The 21,155-nt window shown below is 58.1% G+C and overlaps 8 protein-coding genes across 8 annotated transcripts; all 8 read left to right on the top strand.

The window, feature by feature from the left end:
* Positions 1–1,756: 1,756 nt before the first annotated feature.
* Positions 1,757–2,833, top strand: LMPK (mitogen activated protein kinase homologue; the record flags this gene model as incomplete). Its single annotated transcript, XM_001687186.1, has 1 exon — positions 1,757–2,833. One exon carries the CDS (start codon positions 1,757–1,759, stop codon positions 2,831–2,833), a length of 1,077 nt encoding a protein of 358 aa, XP_001687238.1.
* Positions 2,834–4,427: 1,594 nt separating this feature from the next.
* Positions 4,428–5,816, top strand: LMJF_36_6465 (hypothetical protein; the record flags this gene model as incomplete). The annotated part of the gene is made up of 1 exon (XM_001687185.1): positions 4,428–5,816. One exon carries the CDS (start codon positions 4,428–4,430, stop codon positions 5,814–5,816), a length of 1,389 nt encoding a protein of 462 aa, XP_001687237.1.
* A 1,101-nt stretch (positions 5,817–6,917) lies between these two features.
* Positions 6,918–7,592, top strand: LMJF_36_6460 (tputative artrate-sensitive acid phosphatase acp-3.2; the record flags this gene model as incomplete). Its single annotated transcript, XM_001687184.1, has 1 exon — positions 6,918–7,592. One exon carries the CDS (start codon positions 6,918–6,920, stop codon positions 7,590–7,592), a length of 675 nt encoding a protein of 224 aa, XP_001687236.1.
* Positions 7,593–9,022: 1,430 nt separating this feature from the next.
* On the top strand, positions 9,023–9,616 carry LMJF_36_6450 (conserved hypothetical protein; the record flags this gene model as incomplete). The annotated part of the gene is made up of 1 exon (XM_001687183.1): positions 9,023–9,616. The coding sequence occupies one exon, from the start codon at positions 9,023–9,025 to the stop codon at positions 9,614–9,616; it is 594 nt and encodes a 197-aa protein (XP_001687235.1).
* Positions 9,617–10,129: 513 nt separating this feature from the next.
* Positions 10,130–11,056, top strand: LMJF_36_6440 (conserved hypothetical protein; the record flags this gene model as incomplete). The annotated part of the gene is made up of 1 exon (XM_001687182.1): positions 10,130–11,056. The coding sequence occupies one exon, from the start codon at positions 10,130–10,132 to the stop codon at positions 11,054–11,056; it is 927 nt and encodes a 308-aa protein (XP_001687234.1).
* Positions 11,057–12,320: 1,264 nt separating this feature from the next.
* On the top strand, positions 12,321–14,873 carry LMJF_36_6430 (protein transport protein Sec23-like protein; the record flags this gene model as incomplete). Its single annotated transcript, XM_001687181.1, has 1 exon — positions 12,321–14,873. The coding sequence occupies one exon, from the start codon at positions 12,321–12,323 to the stop codon at positions 14,871–14,873; it is 2,553 nt and encodes an 850-aa protein (XP_001687233.1).
* Positions 14,874–16,147: 1,274 nt separating this feature from the next.
* LMJF_36_6420 (conserved hypothetical protein) lies at positions 16,148–16,768 on the top strand (the record flags this gene model as incomplete). The annotated part of the gene is made up of 1 exon (XM_001687180.1): positions 16,148–16,768. One exon carries the CDS (start codon positions 16,148–16,150, stop codon positions 16,766–16,768), a length of 621 nt encoding a protein of 206 aa, XP_001687232.1.
* A 979-nt stretch (positions 16,769–17,747) lies between these two features.
* On the top strand, positions 17,748–19,346 carry LMJF_36_6410 (conserved hypothetical protein; the record flags this gene model as incomplete). The annotated part of the gene is made up of 1 exon (XM_001687179.1): positions 17,748–19,346. One exon carries the CDS (start codon positions 17,748–17,750, stop codon positions 19,344–19,346), a length of 1,599 nt encoding a protein of 532 aa, XP_001687231.1.
* Positions 19,347–21,155: the final 1,809 nt, after the last annotated feature.

Here is a 21,155-nt window from a genome sequence, read left to right as displayed (position 1 = left end):
AGGGAAGGGCCGAAGGTCGAGGACTGGGCACGACTGCAGGTCGATGGAAAGAGAAGAGCGAGTAAAGTAAACAGTGGAAACAGCATCGGGCAAAGGGAACGGAGCGAGGTGTGGGGAGGTCGCCAAGGGAAGAGAAATGTATCAAAAAAAAAAGAAATCGGTCAAATCCAACGAAACAGATGACATTGCGCGTCTCCCTTTATTCTTTTCTTCTTTCTATGTTCCTAATCCTGTTGTCGTTGCTGTTTCGCTCTTCTTGCTCGTGCGCATGTCTTGGACAATGATGTTGGCGTTGTCGGCGCTCTCCATTAAAAGGAAGAACAAAAGGCAAGAAGAAAACCATATCCGCAACAAACGGACACAAGGTGGTTCTGTACTGTCGCTGCGAAGCGTTTTTCTTATTATTGTAATATCCTCCCGCTCACTCCTCTCACTTGTGGGTGAGTGTGTCTCTGTATCTGTCTCTGCGTTCAGCAGAAGATCTCCGCTGGACTCCTCTCACTTCTCATCACCCTTACGAGGCCGCCCATTCCTCGCCCTTTTTTCTTTCCTTGTTCTTCATTCGCATTGGCGTCGTCGAGATACCCAACTATTCGGTGCACAGCATCTTCGTTCATTGTTGACTTCATCTCCTTTCGCGATCCCTTCGTCCCCTCCCTTCACCCGCCTATCCAGCACCCCACTTTTTCGTCTGTCTCTCCAATCTTACCGCTCATGCTCTTCGTGGTCGCCGCGCTGAGGGACAGGGTTGCAGCGTCTCTGGGTGTGTGCTCGCTCACTACGTTTCCTTGAATTGTCGCCTACCACGAGCAATAATGCGCACGAAACGTCGAGGAGTAGGGGGGAAGAGAGGACATAGTGCGACAGCGCCTTGTGCAAGCACTCGCACGCACGCACGCGGGTGGGTGGGTGGGAGGGGCAGACAGAAAAACAACGAAAACAAGACATTGAGACGCAGACACCAACGCGCGGCTAAGGAAAGGGGTGATCACACAGAGAAAAAACGTTAGGAGCTTTATTTGGATTCACAATGGCAACCAAAAACTAAAGCAGACACAACAACAAGTCGATCGGGTAAAAGCAATGGCTGCAGAGACGTAGATGGAGCCCGCACGCTTCGGGGTCGTGCTAAGGCCAGCGCTCCTACACAGGAAGCATCTATTGTTTTCAGTCTCTCTCTCTCTCTGTGTGTGTGTGTCTCCCGTACGAAACGTGCGAGGTGCGACGCTCCCAAGGGCATCGCTGTAGGTGCGATGCTGACAACGATCTCGGAGAAGAGCCTTGGACGCGAGAATGCACAACGAGAACACATGACTTCCTGTGTGTATGACGACTATCATCTCACTTTTCTGCTCCCCATCCGCATCCCCTTCTTTGCCTCTCACACCAATGCTTCTCGATCTCGATCCCTTGTCCTGCTGTTCCATATGTACGTCAGTGACCATCTTTCGCAGAGGTGCTAGCTGACAAACACAACGGGAAGGCGAGAACAGTGCGTCCCGTGTGTAGCACTTAACCGCCTCACCATCACAACCACCACCCCCGCGACGGTGTGTGTGTGTGTGTGTGTGTGTGTGTTTGCGCGCACACACACACATGAACGTAGATGGTTGAGCCCACAGAGACACACATTCGAACTCGCGCCCCCGTACCCGCACATCCCTATACGCGATAGAGCAGGAGTAGAAGTCTGAGAATTTGGTATCCCTTTGCTCATTCTTTTTTTTTTGGCGGGAACCCTCTCGCCATCGCCATCATGACCTCCTATGGCATCGACGGTGAGGTTGAGCAACGCTACCGCATTCTCCGCCACATCGGCAGCGGCGCCTACGGAATCGTCTGGTGTGCCCTCGACCGCCGCACGGGCAAGTGCGTTGCCCTCAAAAAGGTCTACGATGCCTTTGGCAACGTTCAAGATGCGCAGCGCACCTATCGGGAAGTGATGCTTTTGCAGCGACTGCGGCACAACCCCTTCATCGTCGGCATCCTCGACGTGATTCGTGCGGCCAACGACATTGACCTGTACCTCGTTTTTGAGTTGATAGAGGCCGATCTCACAGCCATTATCCGTAAAAACCTTCTGCAGCGCGATCACAAGCGCTTCCTCACCTATCAGTTACTTCGCACAGTGGCGCAGCTTCACGCACAGAACATCATTCACCGGGATTTGAAGCCGGCCAACGTATTTGTGAGCAGCGACTGCTCGATCAAGCTAGGGGACTTTGGTCTGGCTCGCACGTTTCGCAGCGGCTTCGACAACGAGCAGGAGTTTCTCGACCTGACCGACTACATCGCAACTCGGTGGTACCGGTCGCCGGAGATTTTGGTCAAGTCGCGCGCGTACTCCACAGCGATGGACATGTGGGCCGTCGGGTGTGTGATTGGGGAGATGCTGCTGGGCCACCCACTCTTCGAGGGCCGCAACACGCTGGATCAACTCCGCCTGATCGTCGAGGCTATCGGCGTGCCGAGCGACGCAGACGTGCGCAGCCTTCACTCGCCCGAGCTCGAGACTCTCATTAACTCCCTTCCGACCCCGCTGATCTTCTCTCCACTTGTGGGGAACAAGAGCCTGAAGGATAGCGAGGCGACAGACTTAATGATGAAGCTCATCGTTTTCAATCCAAAGAGACGGCTTTCCGCGGTGGAGGCGCTGCAGCACCCCTACGTCGCCCCGTTTCTGCAGCCTGGTGAGCTGGAGAAGATCCAAGGCCTCCACCCACTCGTGCTGCCCCTCGTGGATGAGAAGATCTACACCAAGGAAGAGTACAAGGCGAATCTGTACGACGAGATCGGCATGCGCTACCGCCATCACATAACAGACGTTTATTAGCGACAGACTGAAGTTGTCGGCGAGGTGCGCAGCAAACCATGTCGGAGACGCTCCAGCCGCCCTGCATGGCGCAGCCCCGACGCGACGCTCCGTTTCCACTTCGAAAAAACGAAGGGCCACGCGCTTGTTGTCCCTCTTCCTCCCACCCACCACCACCACCCACCATGCATCCCTCTTGCTCTCTCTGCGTGCACATGTGAAGAGAGGGGCTACTTCTCGCAACTCTGTCACAGCATCCACACGCGGCGGCCGTTGTTGAGTTACCGTTACCGTTTTCTTGTTTTGCCCTGTCGAACTTGTATTTGTTTCTAGTGAGCTTTTGTGTGTGTGCGTGTGTGTGTGTGTCTAATCCGTGTGAGCCGTCCTTTGCCTTCCCCCGTTTTTCCGTCTCTCTCTCTCTACCCTCGTCGTGTTGCGTTGCACCCGTGTGTGGTCGTGATTGATGAAGACGCCCCTGCTCTACCTCCCCCCTGCACCTCATCGGTGTGGCAAGGGAAGGGGAGCCGAAAGGAATGCGGAGACTGCGTCTGTTTGTCCGCGGGCACTTGTGCTTTGCGCGTGCTGGTGCCGTTGTCGTGCTGCAGATGCGGCCCCGGTGTAGTAACGTACGAGCACATAGGCACACAATTCCTGTGTCTCGTTGATTGACACAATGCTCCGCTCTTTTTTCGAGGGAGGAGATTGATGTCGGCACGATTTGTGTGCGTGTGTGCGCCTGTCCTTCTGTTTGGACGTCTTTGCTCCTCAAATGCTTCTCCTCTGTTCATCTATTTATTTTTCCGTGTTTGAAACTGACGTCTGCTGTGCGGCGGCGCACGCTAGTACTCCTAAGTCTACGCCTCCACTCCTCCCCTCCCTCTCTCCCCTTTTCTCTTCTGCATACAAGCACAGGGTGAGGGTGTGTATGTGCTTGTGTGCATGTGTATCGATGCTGGCGTGGGGTTGCCGTCCGAAGTCTGCCTAACTTTTTTTTTCGCAAAGCAGAACAGCAAGAGAAAACATTATCTGGAGTGTGTCTCGATGCGAGCGCACCTGTCGTTGCTTGGTCGGCTGTCCCGCACTTCTGACCACTGTGTTGCCAGGCTATGGGCTGTGCTGCATTGATGCCACGAGTAGCACACGTTGGCCCTGAAGCGAATGTCACGTGCTCTAAGGGACGCTTGCCCGCAATTGCATCCCCGCACTCTTATCTACCCCACCCGCTTCCCTCCGACAGTCGCTCAAGCTCACTGATCCTCCCTCCCTTACACGTACAAGCCGCACCTGCTTCCGGACACAGCTCAGATTTCATTGAAAACGGTGCTGAATGGTGCTTATCGATTTGTGTTGCAGTCTCCATGTGAGCTCGTATTCGTGTGCGTGTGCCTTTCTGGAGGGTGCTGGACCTCTTGACTGAGCAGGCAGCTACGGATATCTGCATCATTAGCGGGGAAAGGACCGATAACACGCACGCACGCCCTGCCCTTACACGAACGCATACACATCCACGCGCCTCCGTGAAGCAACACTCATACATAGATCAATTCAGCATTCACAGAGCACGAAGCGGGCTGAGGCCTTGTCCCCATCACGTGCCTTTTGTTTGATAGAGACGATGAGTTCCGCGCAGCAACCCTCGCCGCCTGCGCTGCAGCGGTCGGAATTCGGCGTGAGCGGCACAACATCCGGCGATAGTACCCGCAACAGTCAGCTGGAGACGTTTTTGCGAGAGCGGCTCGAGAACTGGGATAAAGAGGCCGCCAAAGTCATCATGGTGTGGGGTCGATTGGGTGGCATGTGCTCATCTGAGTATCAGTCCCAGCTACGCAAGGCGCGAACGACGTTGAGCGAGACGAACGAAAAGGAGAAGCGGTGCGGCACGTCGGCGCTGCAGGCGCGCGATGATTCGCATACAGATGGTCATCAGAGCCATCGCGATCGCCTTGCCGCTGAATACTGGGATCGTACGCCGTCAAAGCTGAATGCCGCTCAACAGCAGCGTGACCGGCAGCTTCGGTGCCAGCAGCGGCTGCAAGCGAACGGGCAGGCCGCTGTCGGCCTCTCCTCTGCGTCTCAGATCACGCCACCGGTGTTCTCTGGGCAAGTGCGTGCCCTGACAGCCGCGTCGACCTCCATTTCGCCGCAGCTAACCGCTGCGCGGGGCCAGCACGTGCCTCTCGCACCAGCACCGCCCACTAGTCCTCCTTGCAGCTCCAGACTCGCCAGCGGAGGCGGCGTCGCGCAGCGTGGGGCACCACGCGTGCGCAAGGTGAAGCAAGAGGCAGAGAACAGCGAAGAAAGCCAGAAGCACAAGGAGCTCACTGTGCCTCTGAATGAGCGTAGCAACTTCACTCTCTCGGGTGCCGGCAGTGACGGCAGTGACGGCAGCAGCAGTCTGATCCTCTCGACAACAGACGAACAGCAAGTCAGTGCGACGGCGTCGACCCCCACCGCGGCGACGTCGCAGCCGAGCAGCTCTTTCTCCGGCACCTTCATTGTGCGGCGGCGGCTGAGTGTGCACGGCCAACCCTCCGCCTCTTCTACAGTTGCGTTCCAACACACAGTTCAACGTAGTCATTCAATGACAAGCAGCCCACGGTCAGTCGCTACACCTCCGTCGCAGCCGACTCGCCAAACTTCTCAGCGCAGGTCTTCGACTAACTCCGACGCGACGCGAGAGGACCGTGCCGATGACAAGGGAGCCGCGCCGTCACCTGCTTCTACGGTCGACCCGTCGCTGCTGTTTCACTCACGCACCGTAACGGCCATCTCTACCTACAGCTCCCGCTCGCGTGAGAAAGCGTTGGGGCTGTGCCGGCGACGCAGCACTCAAGAGCGACGCTTCGACAGCTCCACGCACTCGGAGCGACCTCGCGGTGAACCAGATGCGGACACGCAGGAGAGCGCCGCAAACGCTCGGTCGCAGACCATCTCCCCCATCAAAAAAGATTCACACGCAGATGATCTCTCTTCCGCCTCCTCGGCAGCGTCGTACCTGAATTGAGGTGTTCTCGAAGAGTAGTGCGTTGCGAACCGCCTCCACCCCCTTCATGGGTGTTTCTCGTCTCTCTCACGACTCCACCCAGTCCTCCTTGTTCCATCGATGGTGTGTTTTGAGGGGTGCCGTTGCTGTGTTTCGATGATCTGCTGAAGTTTATCCTGAAAGTAACAGGCAAACGTTGGCGGAAGTGCCGGAAATACGTGCGTCTGTACCCTGTACACGGTGTCGAAATCTGTTCCCTAATGGACGGCGCTACCGATGCGCCACCGTCGTCAACAGCAGCACGGCCAGCGTGGACTCTGTGTCGCGACGCCCTTTCGCTGCCTAACACACACCCGACTCGCTGTTTGCACCTGTCACCGGCTCCTTAATCCCGCGGCTTGACATTGGCGCACACGCCGGCGCTCCTCCTCTGCCCTCACGGCGGTCCCTCTCCCCCTCTTGGCACGACATCCGCAGCCGAACGCACCGTTGCGCCATCCCCGAGACAAAAAAAACGACGCAAAGGTGGAGTTGCCTTTCTTTTATTTTTTTGTCCATTGCCTTTTCACACCTTCCGGATTGCGTTCCCGTCGTCTTCTCGACCGTCGATGCTGTTCGACACACTGGCGAATACAAATCCCCCGCACTTTAGGCACGTTCAGAGTCCTCACACTGTGCATCGGAGAGCGACTACGCCCATGACTGTTTGCCTTTTTTCCCCACGTTTCTACCTCACTCTCTCCTACCGAACACTCCCACGCGTTGATTACCACCGTAAGAGCGCACGCGCACCACGCCTCCATCCCTTTGCCGTCACTCAAGATTGGTCGTCACTGCCGTCCCTCAGGTAAAACAACGAAACGGGGGAAGCAACTATGCTCTTACGCTCTCTCCCGTTCATAGGTTTTCTCAGCTGACGTCGGAAGCTTGTGCGCTAGTGGTTTTGTTTCTCCTCCGCAGCATTTACAACTCGTGTCCAACCCTCCCTGAGCGCGTACCCGAGGGCGGCAAGAAGAGAAAGGAACACAAATACGGCAACCATGGCCTCGAAGCCCATCCGTGTGCTGGCGGCCGCCCTGCTGGTTGCAGCAGCCGTGTCGGTCCACGCGCCTCGTGGTGCGCATGGTGCAGGTGGTACACCGCCACGGTGAGCGCAGTGCACTGATCAACGACAACAAGACGGAGATTTGCGGCACCCTGTACCCGTGCGGTGAGCTGACCGGCGAGCGTGTCAAGATGGTCCGTGCTATCGGCGAGTTTGCCCGTAGCCGCTACAACGACCTCTCATCGGTGGAGAGCCCTCTCTGCCCGTCGACGCAGTACAACTCCTCTCTCGTGTACACCCGCCCCACCCACACCCAGCGCACCATCCAGAGCGCGACCGCCTTTCTGCACAGCCTCTTCCAGGACGACTACTTCTACCCGGTCGCGTACTCGGTCAACAGAACGACCGACATGCTGCTCAGCACCGACGCGGTGCCGTCCGTGGTGGGCCGCAGCTGGCTCGACAACCAGGCGGTGTATCCGGGCCTTATGGAGGTGAACGCCGCCTGGTTCAAGTATGTCTTCAGCTGGAACCACACGAGCAAGCTCGATCTCACGCAGGGTTCCGCCTCGCAGAACCTTGAGCAGGCGATGCTGGCCAACATCAACGCCCCCCCCCGCCTCTCTCCGTCGTACAAAGATCGACAGCTACCTGTTGGTCTGCAGTTGGCGTTATTGTTCATACATTCCCGTCCCTTTCATTTTCAATATCGAAGACGCGATGGCGCCCTTCATACATCTCGCGTGCCTTAACCGTTTTTCTTTAGGTTTTTTTCCTTGGTCGCGATGTCCTGTAGATGAACCTGTGAAACGGCCAGCGATTTCTCCTTTTAGTGTCTCCTTGCCTGAAGAGAAGGCATTTACACTTCAACGTTGTACAGTATGCTCGTCACACCCCCACACGTGTGGCCATGAGGTGTGCACCCCGCAGCTTCTAATCCTGCACGGAACTTCCTCGCCGCTTCATTACCTTTTCCCGTAGGCTTCTTGTTGATTCTCGTGGACTGTTTTGCTTCGCATGTTCCTCGGAATCGCGTTCCAGTCGACGTGTCGCCATGCCGCCTCCCTGTTCCCGGTTCTGTGAGGAAGCCAGCATCCTGAAAAAGCAGTTTGCCCAGTGGTTTTGAGTAAATGGTACTGTCTGCACGGACCGCGCAGCATTGGCCCTCACCAACATGTGTAGGCGCGCTTGCAACCGTGCAAGAATGTGTCACGGTCCGTCTTGTGAGCAGCGTGATGTCTGCGTGTGCTCTCTCCCGCACCAGAAGGTGCGGGAGCTGTGCTCGACCAGTGTCCCAGCGGTGTTGCTCCCGGCGCCGCTAGTCGGGCAAGATCTGGTCGTGGCCGAGAGGTCTGCGTGACATATAAGCGAGACCCGCGAGCGTAGCGAAGACGCAGCCAAACATGCCCCCTCGCCTATCTCTGCCAGAACGCTATCACCCCTGGTGGAGAAGGGGGGGGTCCGGCACCTACGACCTAGGGAGGTCAGAGCAGTGTATTGCTGTTGATGTCGGCGGTCAGGTCTTGGGCAGTTTTGCGTTCGAGACACCTGCAACAGCGTGAGCACGCTTGTGCCATCCATATGATGGGCAGAGTGTCAACGTGTCTGGAGCATATCCCACTCAGCACCCTCACACGGCCCACACTGGTGTAGGGAGCCTGAGCCACCCTAGAGAGAGGGACGCGCCAGATGGCGACCTGCAAACCGGGTGGGCGGGTAGAGCTTGAAGCAAGGGCCAGTGGAGCTCATGCTCCTCGGCCAGACGGACCCGTTGATAGAAAAGGAAACACCTCTACCTCTCTCCATGCAGCGGCGTCATTGTAACCTGACGCTGTGAGGAGTAACCACATCTTGTGCACTAATTCTTCTTTCTTTGGCTCTGCTTTTTCATTTACAGAGCACCTTTGAGAGGTGCTGGCTGCGCGAACAGTTTGGGTCCAGCAGTCGGTAGCTCTGCCTCACGCGTCTCTTAGCCCGTCCCCCTCCTCCTCCTCCTACCCCTCACGTGCCACGAGAGCGTCACCATCTTTCAGTGCACCGCTGCTGCCCCTTCTACCTCCTCCTTGTATCGTTTCACTCTCTCTTGTTTTGTATTGTGGGGTGGGACAGGCGTGCTTCTGCCTGTTCTCCTTCATCGTTTTTAGACCCCTTTGGGCAAGCGAGGACGCACTCGCGTACAGTGATGGGTCAAGGGCTGAGTGGTGGGGCAGTGCTGGGCACGGCGCTCTCCATGGCCGCCGCCCCTGCCCGAACGTCTCTGGCAAATCACGCCTTAATCATCGCCGCCTGTGCTGGCATCGGTTTGACCCTCGACTTCACCAGCGACTGCCTTGCGAAAGAAGGGAAGATCATGATCCACCGCGACGTGGTGCTGAACGCGCACGATGTCCTGCGACATGTGTACACCTTCTACGCCCCATGCGATTCCAACGCGATGGCGAAGCTGTTCCGTCAGAAACACGAGTGGCTTGTGCTCGAGTCGCACGGGCGCAAGTTCTATACCGTGCAGAAGTGCCCAGGCACCGGGGACGTCGTGATGGACATGCGCCTCTCGCTACGCGCTGCGAACGACGTGGGACTCGTGGTGGCCGGACGCCCCACGCAAACGGGCGAGATTCAGCAACATCGTGCGGACATGGAATTCGACATCCCGAACGAGGTGCAGGTGGCGTACATGATTGCGTGGCTCCGCAAGGAGGACCCTCGCTGGGCCTTTTCAACCGAGAACAGTCGCCAATTCACCACGCGCGCCCGCTACGCTTTGAACGACTTCTGAAGCGGCTGCGAAGAGGAAACACAAGGACGCTTGCATTTCAGTGAGGCGAGTGCACGCATGCATGACGTGCTCACAATGCTCACTCTTATGGCTAACGCGGAGCCCGTGCCGCGTGGAGCCAGCGAAACAGTAGCGATGACTTTGGGGCACACGAGTTTAGTGGAGACCACGAGATGAAGCGAAGGTATGCGTCACGCGCGCGTAGCATGATTCGCGTCCCACCTCGTTCTCCAAATGACTCTCCAAGCACTGCAAGCGCAGGTTCCATGGCGTTCCCCACGTTCTCTGCTGCGCGTCGCGTTTGCACTTTCTCCCTCTGTCTGATTTGCCCCGCCCTCCTCTTGCAATGTATCTCTCCTTCTCTCTTGGCCCACCACGGGCACGTCCTTCAACGGGGGTGCCTCGTCTGCCCTCCATGTTCCATCCTCTCACCGTTCGCCCTCTGGCTCCTCCACCGCACCGGGAAGAAGTCGAGGCGGGCACAGCAGCGTCGCATTGCAACACGCCTAGAAGATGAATCGCGAGCAGATTGCCCGCCGCATTGACCTTGTAGGCCCCTCCACCGGCGCCATCGTCGGCGTCGCCACGTGGTGTGCCCTGCACGGTGCCGAGGCGGATGCCATTCTCAACTACGTAGCGGAGAAGATGAAGCACAAAGATACAACTGACGCACAGCGGGCCTCGCTGGTGTATGTGATTCACGAACTGCTGCTGAGTTGCGCTACCCGCGGTGTCTCAGAAAACGCGAAGCGCTCCATCCTCAAGGCCGTGAGTCTCACCCTGCCAAGCGCGGTGAGGGACACGCTGCGGCAGAGAGCAAGCGATCACACGGCCTTCCTGATCGCGTTGCAGAAAGCAACGGAGTGGTGGGGTACGCTGAACCTGTTCCCGGCGGCCTGGCTGGCAAAGCTGCAGTGCACCGTTCAGGACGGGCAAGAGAGCGCCGGTCATCGCACTACCGTCCCCTCTGCCTTGATGCAGGTTGCCAACCTCCTGCAGCGTTACCAGCATGCCAAGGAGCAGTGGGTGCAGAACAGGAACATCAAAGCAGAGGAGGGGCGTACTGGCAGCGGGGTTGCGAGTGGCCAAGACACCGCAGCGCCGCTGGCAGGCGGGGGTGCTGGCGCTAGCAGTGCCGTTGTGGACGATGCGGCAAGGCGATGCCTCATTGCCTTGAGGAAAGCCGTAGAGAGTCGCTTTGAGAGAAACGCGGCATTTCTCGCGTGGTGCGAAGCGGAGCGTGCAGAGCTTGAGGGTCGCGCCACCACCTCCAGCGCAGACAGTGGTGTAGTGAAGATGGCGCACGGCACCTCGCCTCATGTGCCGACGCACAGCGGGTCAGGTAGCAGCTATTCAGTGAAGGAGGAAGGCGGCCACAGTGGCGGTCCGTCGGGAGAGCCCAATGACGACGAAGATGTGCTTGGCTCCTTCTTCTCCTGATACATCGATTAAGGGGTCATGCAGGGCGCCTTTTGCGTGTGTGTGTGTGTGTGTGTGTGTGTGTTCGCCTGTTCGTGTGACGACCGGCGTGTTGGCCCCGTGCGAGCAGCGGGAAACAACGTCGTGCCGCGCTCTTCTCCGTTTTTCTTGCATAACAGGCAAAGGCTCTCAGCAGATGACATTCTGGATCTGTGTGTATTATATGCATTGGGGTGAGCCTCGATGTACATCGGCGTCGCCCGACCGCTCCCACGCGCAAAGGATATTGCTTCTCCCACTTGGGACTCTACGGCCCCTTCCCTTCCCCTTCCCCACACCCGCGGTACACGCGAACATGCTATCAGGTCTTTCTTCGCTATCGGCTTCCACACTCTCTGCCTCCACCTTTCCTCCTCCTCGCACCATCCATCAATAACGTAACACTTGCACACACTTGGAGAACGCAATAGAAGGAAGCGGAGCAGATTGCTACTTGATAGTCAACGCGCATTCACATCTGAACCCAAGAATACACAGTGGCATCTTCATTACTCCACTCCCACCCTACCGCGCGTCCTTGTCGCTCTAGTGGCAGAGGCCACGTGGTGAGGCCTCATTCCCGCTCATCTTTGTTTTTCGTTTCTGCCCCCCCCCCCGATTAGCTCGCGGAGGTTTCCTCAGTATTCATTAGGCATCGCATTGGGTCTACGAAGACCCTTTCTCCCCTTCCTCCACCCACCCACCCCCGCCCTACAGCTGGTCCGCTCCCTTCTCTTCGTTGGCGACAGCTTTTCGTGTGCACGCGTGTGTTGAGCCGGACCCGATTCCCTGTTTGAGAGCGGTGCATTTTTTTTCCTTTCCGTCTTTCTTCACGCCTCTCCACTCTCCCCGCGGTTCTAATCACAAGCCTTTGCCCTCCTATCGTTATTCTTGCTGTGGCGGCTTGCGTTTTCACCGGCTGATCTTCATCGTCCCCCACTCCACCGTCACCCGCAGGCAGGCACGCACAGCTGTTTTGTGCGCGTCGAGGGTCGAAGACGCGGAGTGGGCTGGAAAGACGACAGAAAAAGGCCATTAAAGAGAAACAAAACACCGCAACCTCGGTGTAGCCTGTCTTTGCGTGTGTACGTGTGTGTGTGTGTGTGTGTGTGTGTCTGCCCTTGTCCTATCGCCAGCAGCCGTCCATCGTAGGACAGACACGGAGGAGTCGGGGAACAAAAAAGAAGATACGAGAGGTTATAGTAGCTACCACCTGCAGCGGCGGCCGGCGAAACAAAACGAAACCATGAGCGGCGAGTACGTCTACGGAAACTTCGCGGCCCAGTACGGCCAACCGCAGCCTCAGGCGTATGGGACCAATGCCGGTGCATACGGTGGTGGTGCCCCAGCAAATGGCTACGGCGGCTATGGTGCCCAAAACGAGACATACCAACAGTATGGCGCTCAGCAAGCATACACGTATGAGCATCAACAGCCACAAGCGGCGCCAGCCCAGCAGCAGCAGTACAATCAGTATTCCAATGGCGGCGAGCAGAGCGCATCCCAAGACGCATACCATCAGCACCAATACCAGCAGCGGCCACAAGCTCAGGCTCCCTCCTTTGGCCAGCCCGCCACGGGTACAGTTGAAGAGAGACCTGCCGAGGCGACGACACGCTGGTCATGGTCGCTGTATTCAATGAACCGCATTGATGGCGCGCGCATGGTGGCCCCGTTAGGGTGTCTGTACTCCCCCCTCGGCAGCCCTTGTACCCAGCTCAACTACGCACCGACGCAGTGCACTGTGTGCGGAGGGGTGCTGAACCCGTACGCCACTCTCGACCCGCCCAGCCGCATGTGGGGGTGTCCCCTGTGCCACACCAAGAACGCGCTGCCGCCGCAGCATCAGCAAGCAAATCAGTACAACCTGCCGCCAGAGATGCAGCCGTCCTCAACAACAGTAGAATTTGTGGCGCATATGCCTAGCCGTAGCCCGCCCACGTTCGTGCTGGTCGTTGACACGTGCCTCGATACGGACGAGGAGCTGCAGGGTCTGCGCGACTTCTTGTTACAGTCCCTGCAGATGATCCCAGAGTACGCAAACGTGGCGATTGTCACATACGGCACGACGGTCAGCGTGCACGAGATCGCTGGCTCTGCCACGTACCCGCGTGCCATGGTGCTGCGTGGCACGCAGGAGATGACGGTAGAGCGGCTAAAGCTGACCTTGCCCAACCCCGGCCGATTCGTGGCACCGCTGCGCAACTGTTCAGCCTACGTGGCGCAGCTCATTTCCTCCATGTCCCGCGACCTGTGGCCCGTCATGAAGGGCCATCGGCCACTGCGGTGCACCGGGGCTGCGCTCTCAGTCGCGGCTAGTTTGCTGCAGATCGTATCGCCAAACACGGGCTCCTGCATCCTCACCTTCATGTCCGGCGTGTGTACGTCGGGCCCGGGCATTGTCGTGGACGTGAGTCGCGAAAAGATGATCCGCGTGCACGCCGACATCCGCGACGAGACAGCGGCCGCCACGTACTGGAGCACCTCATGCGCATTCTACGAAAAGCTGATGCACCGCATTGTCGCGCAGGGTCACTCTCTCAACTGCTTCGTCGCCTCCCTGGATCAGTTTGGCCTGGCTGAGATGAAGACGTGCGTGCAATCTTCTGGCGGTGTTGTGCTGAATGCGGAGTCGTGGCTGGAGGTGCCGTTTCGCCTTTCCCTACACCAGTTCTTTGCACGCCGCGAAGACGGAACGCTCAAGCTGGGGCTGAACGCGACAATAGACGTCATCACGTCGCCAACGTGGAAGGTGCAAGGCGTCATTGGCCCCTGCGTCGGCACTGGCAAGATGTCCGCGTCTGTGGCGGAATACGAGATCGGGCTCGGCGGCACCTGTCAGTGGACAACCTGCCAACTTGACTCAACCACCACCTTCGCCATCTACTACGACACGGCCAGCACGCAATCCAACGAGGCGGCCAAGAATCCGCTGCGTTACACCCAAATCGTGACGAGGTACGAGATGGGGCAGGAGACGCACACGCGCGTCACAACACTGACGTTGCGGCAGGCGCAGAACCCGCCCATCCAAGACCTTGTCGCCGCCTTCGATCAGGAGACAGCTGCCGTGTTGCTGGCTCGCGAAGCGGTGCACAAAACAGATAGCATGCCGCTCTTTGACGTGCTGCGTTGGCTGGACCGCACAGTGGTGCGTCTTGTCTCTCGTTTTGGAGAGTACACGAAAGACAAGCCTGACTCGCTGCGCCTGCCCAAAGAGTTCGTGTACTTCCCCGCCTTCATGTACCACCTGCGCCGCTCCGGCTACCTGCAAATCTTCAACTCGAGCCCCGACGAGACGGCGTCCCTGCGCCTGCAGCTGCTCAAATCCAACGTAGAGGACTCCATTGTGCAGATCCAGCCGACCCTGTACAGCTACCGCATGGACGCGGCACCGCAGCCCGTGCCACTCGACAGCACAGCCATCCAGCCCGACAACATTCTGCTGCTGGACACCTTTTTCGAGGTGCTCATCCACTACGGCGCCAGCATTGCTGCATGGAAGAAGGCAAGCTATGCAGAGCACGAGGACTACACGCACTTCAAGAAGTTTCTGGAGGTACCGCTGGCCGATGCGCATGTGCTCGTCGGCTCTCGCTACCCCACTCCGCGCCTGATCGAGGTGTGCCAAGACGACCCCGATGCGCGTATCTTGTACAACCGCATCAACCCCAGCCGCTCCTACGCATCCACCGACAGTGGGACCTACGGCTCGCACGAAGGCGAGCTCGTGTACACGGATGATGCATCCTTGCAGGTGTTCATGCAGCACCTCAAGAAGCTGGCGGTGGCACAGTAACACGAAGTTGTCTGGGTAATGTGCTGGGTGTTGTTCGTGCACTGACGCGGATCAGCCCCGTGGGCTTCTGTGTGTAGCTGTATTTTGTTGTTACTGCTTTCTCTCTCTTCGAATATGTGCGGTAGAAGCTGTTTTTGCCGGCGTCCGGCGCGCGTTCGGCCGCTGTGCGGTCGGTGCACAGTATAACAGGGAGAGGCGTTCATTAGCGGCGTTCCCCTATCACATCCCAACACCCCATCCCACTTCCATCAACCAGTATCGTCTTTTGGGCCTCTGCTTTATTGGTTGAGGAGGTTTCCCTGTGTGTCGCTCTCGCCCTCGATGCGGTGGGGTGATGTGGTCGTGCAGGGAGAAGAGGAAGAGCAAAGGTGTGATACTCAGCTTGCAGTCGTGTAGAGGGGAAAAGCAGAGAGGGATACATATATAGATATGTATATATATACATACATATATGTGTGCTTCGGCGGTGCACGTGTCGACTCTCTCGGTCTTCCTGTCTTCACATCCTCGGTGCTGCGCTGACCTCCTTCTCTTTTTTTTTTCATTCGCGCTCGCACGGCGCTGCAGAGCTTTGGTGGTCCCCCTCCCGCGTCTCGTCCTGCGGGATAGTTGTTGGTGTTGGTTGTTAATTCGTTTGGCTGTTCTGTATTGTTGTTGTTGTTTTTTACCCACAACCGCCGCTGCCGCCTCCTCCATCTCTCGTCGCCTCCCCCCCCCCCCCACACACACACACACATCGACCTTGCACACTTCCTGGAAGTGCAATGAAGCAGCTTGGCTGCCCCAGTGGCGAAACAAGGAGGGCGAGACAGTACACAGACCCCGGTGACCTCGAACTCCTTTTCCGCCTCTTTCCAACCTGTGCGTATGTTACTTTGGCCACGGCGTCGCTGGAAGGCGCACAAACGGCACATCCCATGACCAGCTACGATGACAACGCCGCCTCTGACTGACAGGGTATCTTCCTGTACGGTGACGAGCCACGAAGAGACGGCCTGCCCTGCCGTTTACTCTCACCACCTCCTGCCTTCACCGCTCGCCCCCTATCCCTGACCCTCATCTCGCCGGACCCCCTTCACCCCCCCCCCCAGCCCCTTATCGGTCTCAGTCGCTATCTCGCGCCTGCGCAACTACACACAAAAACTTCCCTGCCGTGCTGTCGTGTCCGTATCAGACACGCGCATGATCCACAAGAAGCCTCGCTCTCCGTACCACTACTTCCACCACAGCACATCCTCGCGGTCATCACAGCACTCTGTATATGGATATACACAATGCTAGAGTTTCTTTTGCGGGGCTACCTCGTGTACCTCTCCTTTGTGCAGCCGGTCATCTACGGCGCGCAGCTCTGCCGCTCACCAGACCCCGATGCACTGCAGGTGACAAACGTGACGCTGACGCTCATATTTGCATGGCTTCTGGAGGTGGCTGATGTGCTGTTTCTCACCCCCTTTATCGCGATGCGCTGGCTTTACCTATGCGCCCGCATCGTTCTAGCGCTGTACTTTTCGCATCATCGCTTTCTCGGTGCGGTGCAGGTCTACGAAAGGTTCTTTTCGAGCCTCGTCGATACCTACTTCCCCGTGATCGACTCCGTCGTCGTACGTCACGTGCAGACCATTTGCAGCTCCGGTCTCGCTCAGTACGGCGCACAGGTGTGCATCGGACTGCTTCGAGGCATCACCGCGGCCGCGGGGATTGCCAAGACGTTGATGGAGGTCTCCCCCACCACCACGGTGCGGGTGGCCCCACTGCCCCGCCGCATGTCGCAGGTGCGCGGCGGCGGAGAGGTGGAAGACGCCCGCATCTCTCCCCCGCCGCGTCCACCGACGGCCACCCGCTCCGTCCCACTGGAGCTGCCGTCGCTCTTTTACGACGATAGTGACGAGAGGTGATGGACGGCGCAGCGGATCGTCGACTAAACGTTTGAGGCGGAGCCTGTTGTGACATGGAGTACATGGAACCAAGGATGGCAACGCTGCGCTCTGCTTTCGCACGTCACCAGCCCTGAAACGGCAGTGAACCGCGCCCGCCGGCACTCGGACCCCCCCCCTCTGACTCAATCGCCATGTAGTCCTTCTTCCTCCTTCCAATCTGACTCCTTTTTTTTGCTCTTACTTCCCTACACCATCATCCCTTACACGTGGGTGACTGCTTACTTGCCTTTGCTCTCTCCTCCCTTCATTCCTGTCTCGGCTGCCCATTCTTTTCTTTCAATAACTGGCACTCTCGGTGACCATGGAGACGAAAGGAACGCTGCTGGCCCACGAGAAGTACGAGCCCGTCTTCTCATCATCTTGAGACGCCTGCTGCCGACCACTCGCCCACTCTTGCGAAGCAGCGGTGTTTTCCCACGCGCTGCTGCCGTTGAAGCGGCACGTGACTCTCTCTCTCTTCACTTCTATCGACTCACACGGACCGGTGTTTGCTTCTTGTTTCCGCCTCTGCTCTTTATGTTCTTTCATGTGTGCGTGCGTGTGTGTACGCCACTGCGCGCGCGTCGGAGGCTGCACAGTGCGCACGTTCACTGAGACAGAGCCACAAACGCAAACGTTCACGCCTCTCTTGACGCGCCAACCTCTCACTGCACCTCCCCCTCCCATACACACGCACACGCATGCACGGCACGCACACACCAACCCCTTCATCCCTTACCCACTTTGGCATTTTGTACCTCTACTCTGCAGCGTAGTATTTCAGCGGTGCGCCGCGACGGCGTGCGCCAGCACACGAATACACGAAAAATAAAAGGAGAGAGAAGGAGCTACCCCGTCCTGTCATACATTTCCTTTACAGGATCACAGGCGAATACATTAACGCGCTGCCAAGTGCACGCACCATACACACGCATACACAGAGAGACACACAAGCGAGATGTTGAGCAGTCGTGGAGCCATCACGACTAACGTGGCGCTCGCTGAGTGTGCCGCAGGGCAAAACACATCAGATAAGAGCGTGTTCCTGCTGAGTGAGCTAGAGAAGGTCTGGGTGGCGGTGGCGGTAGTGGCGCGTCGCCTGCTCCTCGACGGCAGCGCGGTACAAATCGCACCATTCGGCGCGCTGTGGACCGAGGAGTACGTTCTGCTGCGCGATCGGCAGCAAAACCCCTACAAAACGCGTAAGCTGTGCTTTGGCATCAACCTCAACTACGCAAATCGTTACGGTGTCGACACCGGCAAAGTGCCACTCGAGCGGCCTGGCGGGGAAGGCTATGTGCGAGTGAGCATGGCTGACATAGTAGCAGTGTGCGGCGTGCCCGCGCGCGTTGCCTCGACTGCGCTCAAAGAGTTCTTTCTGTACCTTGGCGAGGGGCTTTCGCGCGGGCGTGTGCTCCAGCTCTCGCTGCCGGGCGTCGCCACCATTTCCATGAAGAAACAGAAAGTGGTACTGAGCATGGATGGGGAGCTGTGCATCGGCATGTACGAGATCGACAGCCGCAAGTGGCCTGGAGAGCTGCAGCGCGAAGGGTATGAGGCACTGCAGAAGCGGGCGGACACGACGACCTCCTCCGCATTCAGCTCGGCGGTCGCATCGCGTCCGTCGACGTCATGCCTCTCACGGGCCAGCTGGCGCGCCATCCCGGCGTCCACGGCAGGCGACGGCACAGAGGCGAAGAAGCCGGTCTTCATCGCTGCCTCGCCGTCTGGTCGACTCTTTGACGAGATCGCACAGCAGGAAGAACAGCGCAGAAAGGCGTCACACTCAGCCGCGCTCGCAGAGCGAGAGATGCGCCGCCTCCAGGAGGACCTGGACCGGCGTATTGAACGCTATGACGGATGCAGATGCGATGCTGATCCCGTTGAAAACGCGGTGAACTATACAGAGGCAACCGGTGCAGATGGCTTCGACGACGAGCTACGACGCGTCGGCTTGCCACTGCCAAGTGCGTCCGGGGAGTCTGTTTACGACATCATCACTCGCTCTCATCCTCGGGACACAGCCGCAGTCCCCAATCAATCTCAACAATGCAGGCAGCGTCACCCCCAGTCGGCTTCTTCGGCACCCTCGCACCACCACGGCGTGGCGGCCGATGACGAACCTGAGGTGGAGGTCATAGAAATCGTCGATGACTCCGATATGGCGAAGCCGCCCACCATGCCAGCAGGGAACCGCCCTCTCGCTCGCAAGGACGCGGAACTAGAACGTATTCTGCGTGACGAGGAGCCTTTTAGCCGACCCATCTCCCGCCGCACGTACCACGAGTCAAGTGCGGCACGGGACCTGATCTACTCTCAGCCGTACGAGGCGCCTTCACGCGGGGCGGGTTCAGCAGCAACAGAGGCGCTGTCGCCGGCGACACACGAAAAGCACACCGCGAGCATAGACACTAGCGCACACACCGACGCCCTCATAGCGGCGACAAGGTCCGGGCAGACATATGAGGACGTACTTCGCTTTGGGCGCAAACGGTTTGATTCAAACCAGTTCGACAGCGATCACATCGGAACTCTTCTTCGATACCGCGAGTATTGAGACGTATGTGGCGGCTATTCAGGGACCGAGTCTCAGTGGCGTAGCACCACCACTTGGCGCGCGGCCGTGATGCAGGAAGACTTGCTACGCCATCGTCTCATGCGCGACCAAAGTTGCGACGGCTTGCCTTCATGATGTGCCTCTTCTCCTGCCCCCATGATGGCGTGTTGGCTGTGCATATGGTGTCCTTTTGTTTCTGTTTTGTTGTGTGTGTGTGTGTCTGAGGCTCACATGCCTGCGTGCCCTTTTTTCTGCGTCTTTGGTTTCAGAGGATAAGGTGCACCGCTCTTGGCACCGCACTCGCTGAGCGGGGGGCAACGGAAAGATCGATTCGTTTGAGTACGTATGCGCACGAACTGCCGAGCGCCTCACTCTCGCAGACCCCATGACCAAACTTCTCATGTCTCCCGCCCCCCCCCTCCCAACACACGCACACACACTGAACCCACCCCTGCCGGGTCATTCGTCACAGGCCCCTCCTCTTACATGTACTGCTGCGACTCGCTGCCCTCTCCCCACACTGCTCCGACACCCTGTGGCCTTCCCTTGCCTTTGCAAATCCGCCTGCGCCTCACACAACGTGTACATGGTAGAGGCGGCGTATGGGTTTTCGTTTACGTGCGCTTATAATCCGTTGTAGCGCAGTGGGGAGTCGAAAGTAAACAAGAAGTCCACCTCACACCCCACCTGCTCAAGTTGTGCGGTGCCCGATCGATCCTACGTGAACCGTTCAGGAATCACAAGCTAGTCCGCTGCTGCAACTGCCTCCATCGGCTGTCTATGGAGGCAGCAGTGTGTCAGCAGAAGAACACGGCGTTGACCATTGCACGACTTTCTCACGGACACGCACACCCGTCGAGACATCTTGAGACGTGTTGAAGGTTTGGTGTATGTTTGCAATTCCTCGATGCTTTTCCGATCGCGCCGAAGCGCCGCAAGCACCGGTGGGCTGAGCCCGCGCCACGTCGCCTCTCCCTCCTATGAGCGACCCAGCTCGGCCCCGGTGGCTGGGGTGGTGCCGCTCAACCCGAGTACAAGCGTCCCTACTCTTCCCATCAGCAGCTCAGCCGGCGGGCTACACAGCGTGGAGGATCGTCTGCGCATTGTGAAGCGCAACCGCACCCGTAATGATGATTTAACGCGCACACCACCGTCGCCGCGTTTGCAGGAAGCACTTGCCATCACCTCAGACCCCTCCTATCCAGAGGTAAAAGCCTCTCCCTCAGTGCCTGCCGGCACGGCACCTCCCTGCGCCGCGTACCCGACCTTCAACATAGCCCGCCTACCCAAGCATGAGCAGCACGTGATGGACGCAATGGTGCGTGAGTTCACCGAAGTCTTGTTCTTTGCCAAATCGTGAGCAAGCGGAAAACAGAGCATCGATAGGAAGAAAACGCGACGCCAACTCGCACGTACGAGACGACGCGGCAAAGCGTGACACCTCTGGCTTGGGCTGGGCTGCCGACGTGTGTTGTGCCGCGGATGCAATCCACCATTCCCCCATCGCTGCTCCTCTCAGCACTGCTTCGCCTCCTTCATGGCTGCCACCGCTCTCGGCTAGTAGTCACCCCCTCCACAAGAGCGCGAACCATCATGACTGTGTACGTGTGCTATGTATGCGTGTTCCTCACGTGCCAGCAAACGTCACGGGCGATGCGTGGCGAACGACACCTGTGCGGCGGCGCCACCCTTTTCTTTCTCATCCTGCGCTCCCTCCCTTTCCCTCCGACACCAGCTCCAACGCCCCCGTCCCGCCTTGCCCAACAGCCGACCCGAAAGAGCACACAGAGGTGTGCGAAGGAAACAAAC

This window comes from Leishmania major, chromosome 36 (genome assembly GCF_000002725.2).
Source record: "Leishmania major strain Friedlin complete genome, chromosome 36".
NCBI classification, from domain to species: domain Eukaryota; phylum Euglenozoa; class Kinetoplastea; order Trypanosomatida; family Trypanosomatidae; genus Leishmania; species Leishmania major.
This window is presented reverse-complemented; position numbering and strand designations above follow the sequence as displayed.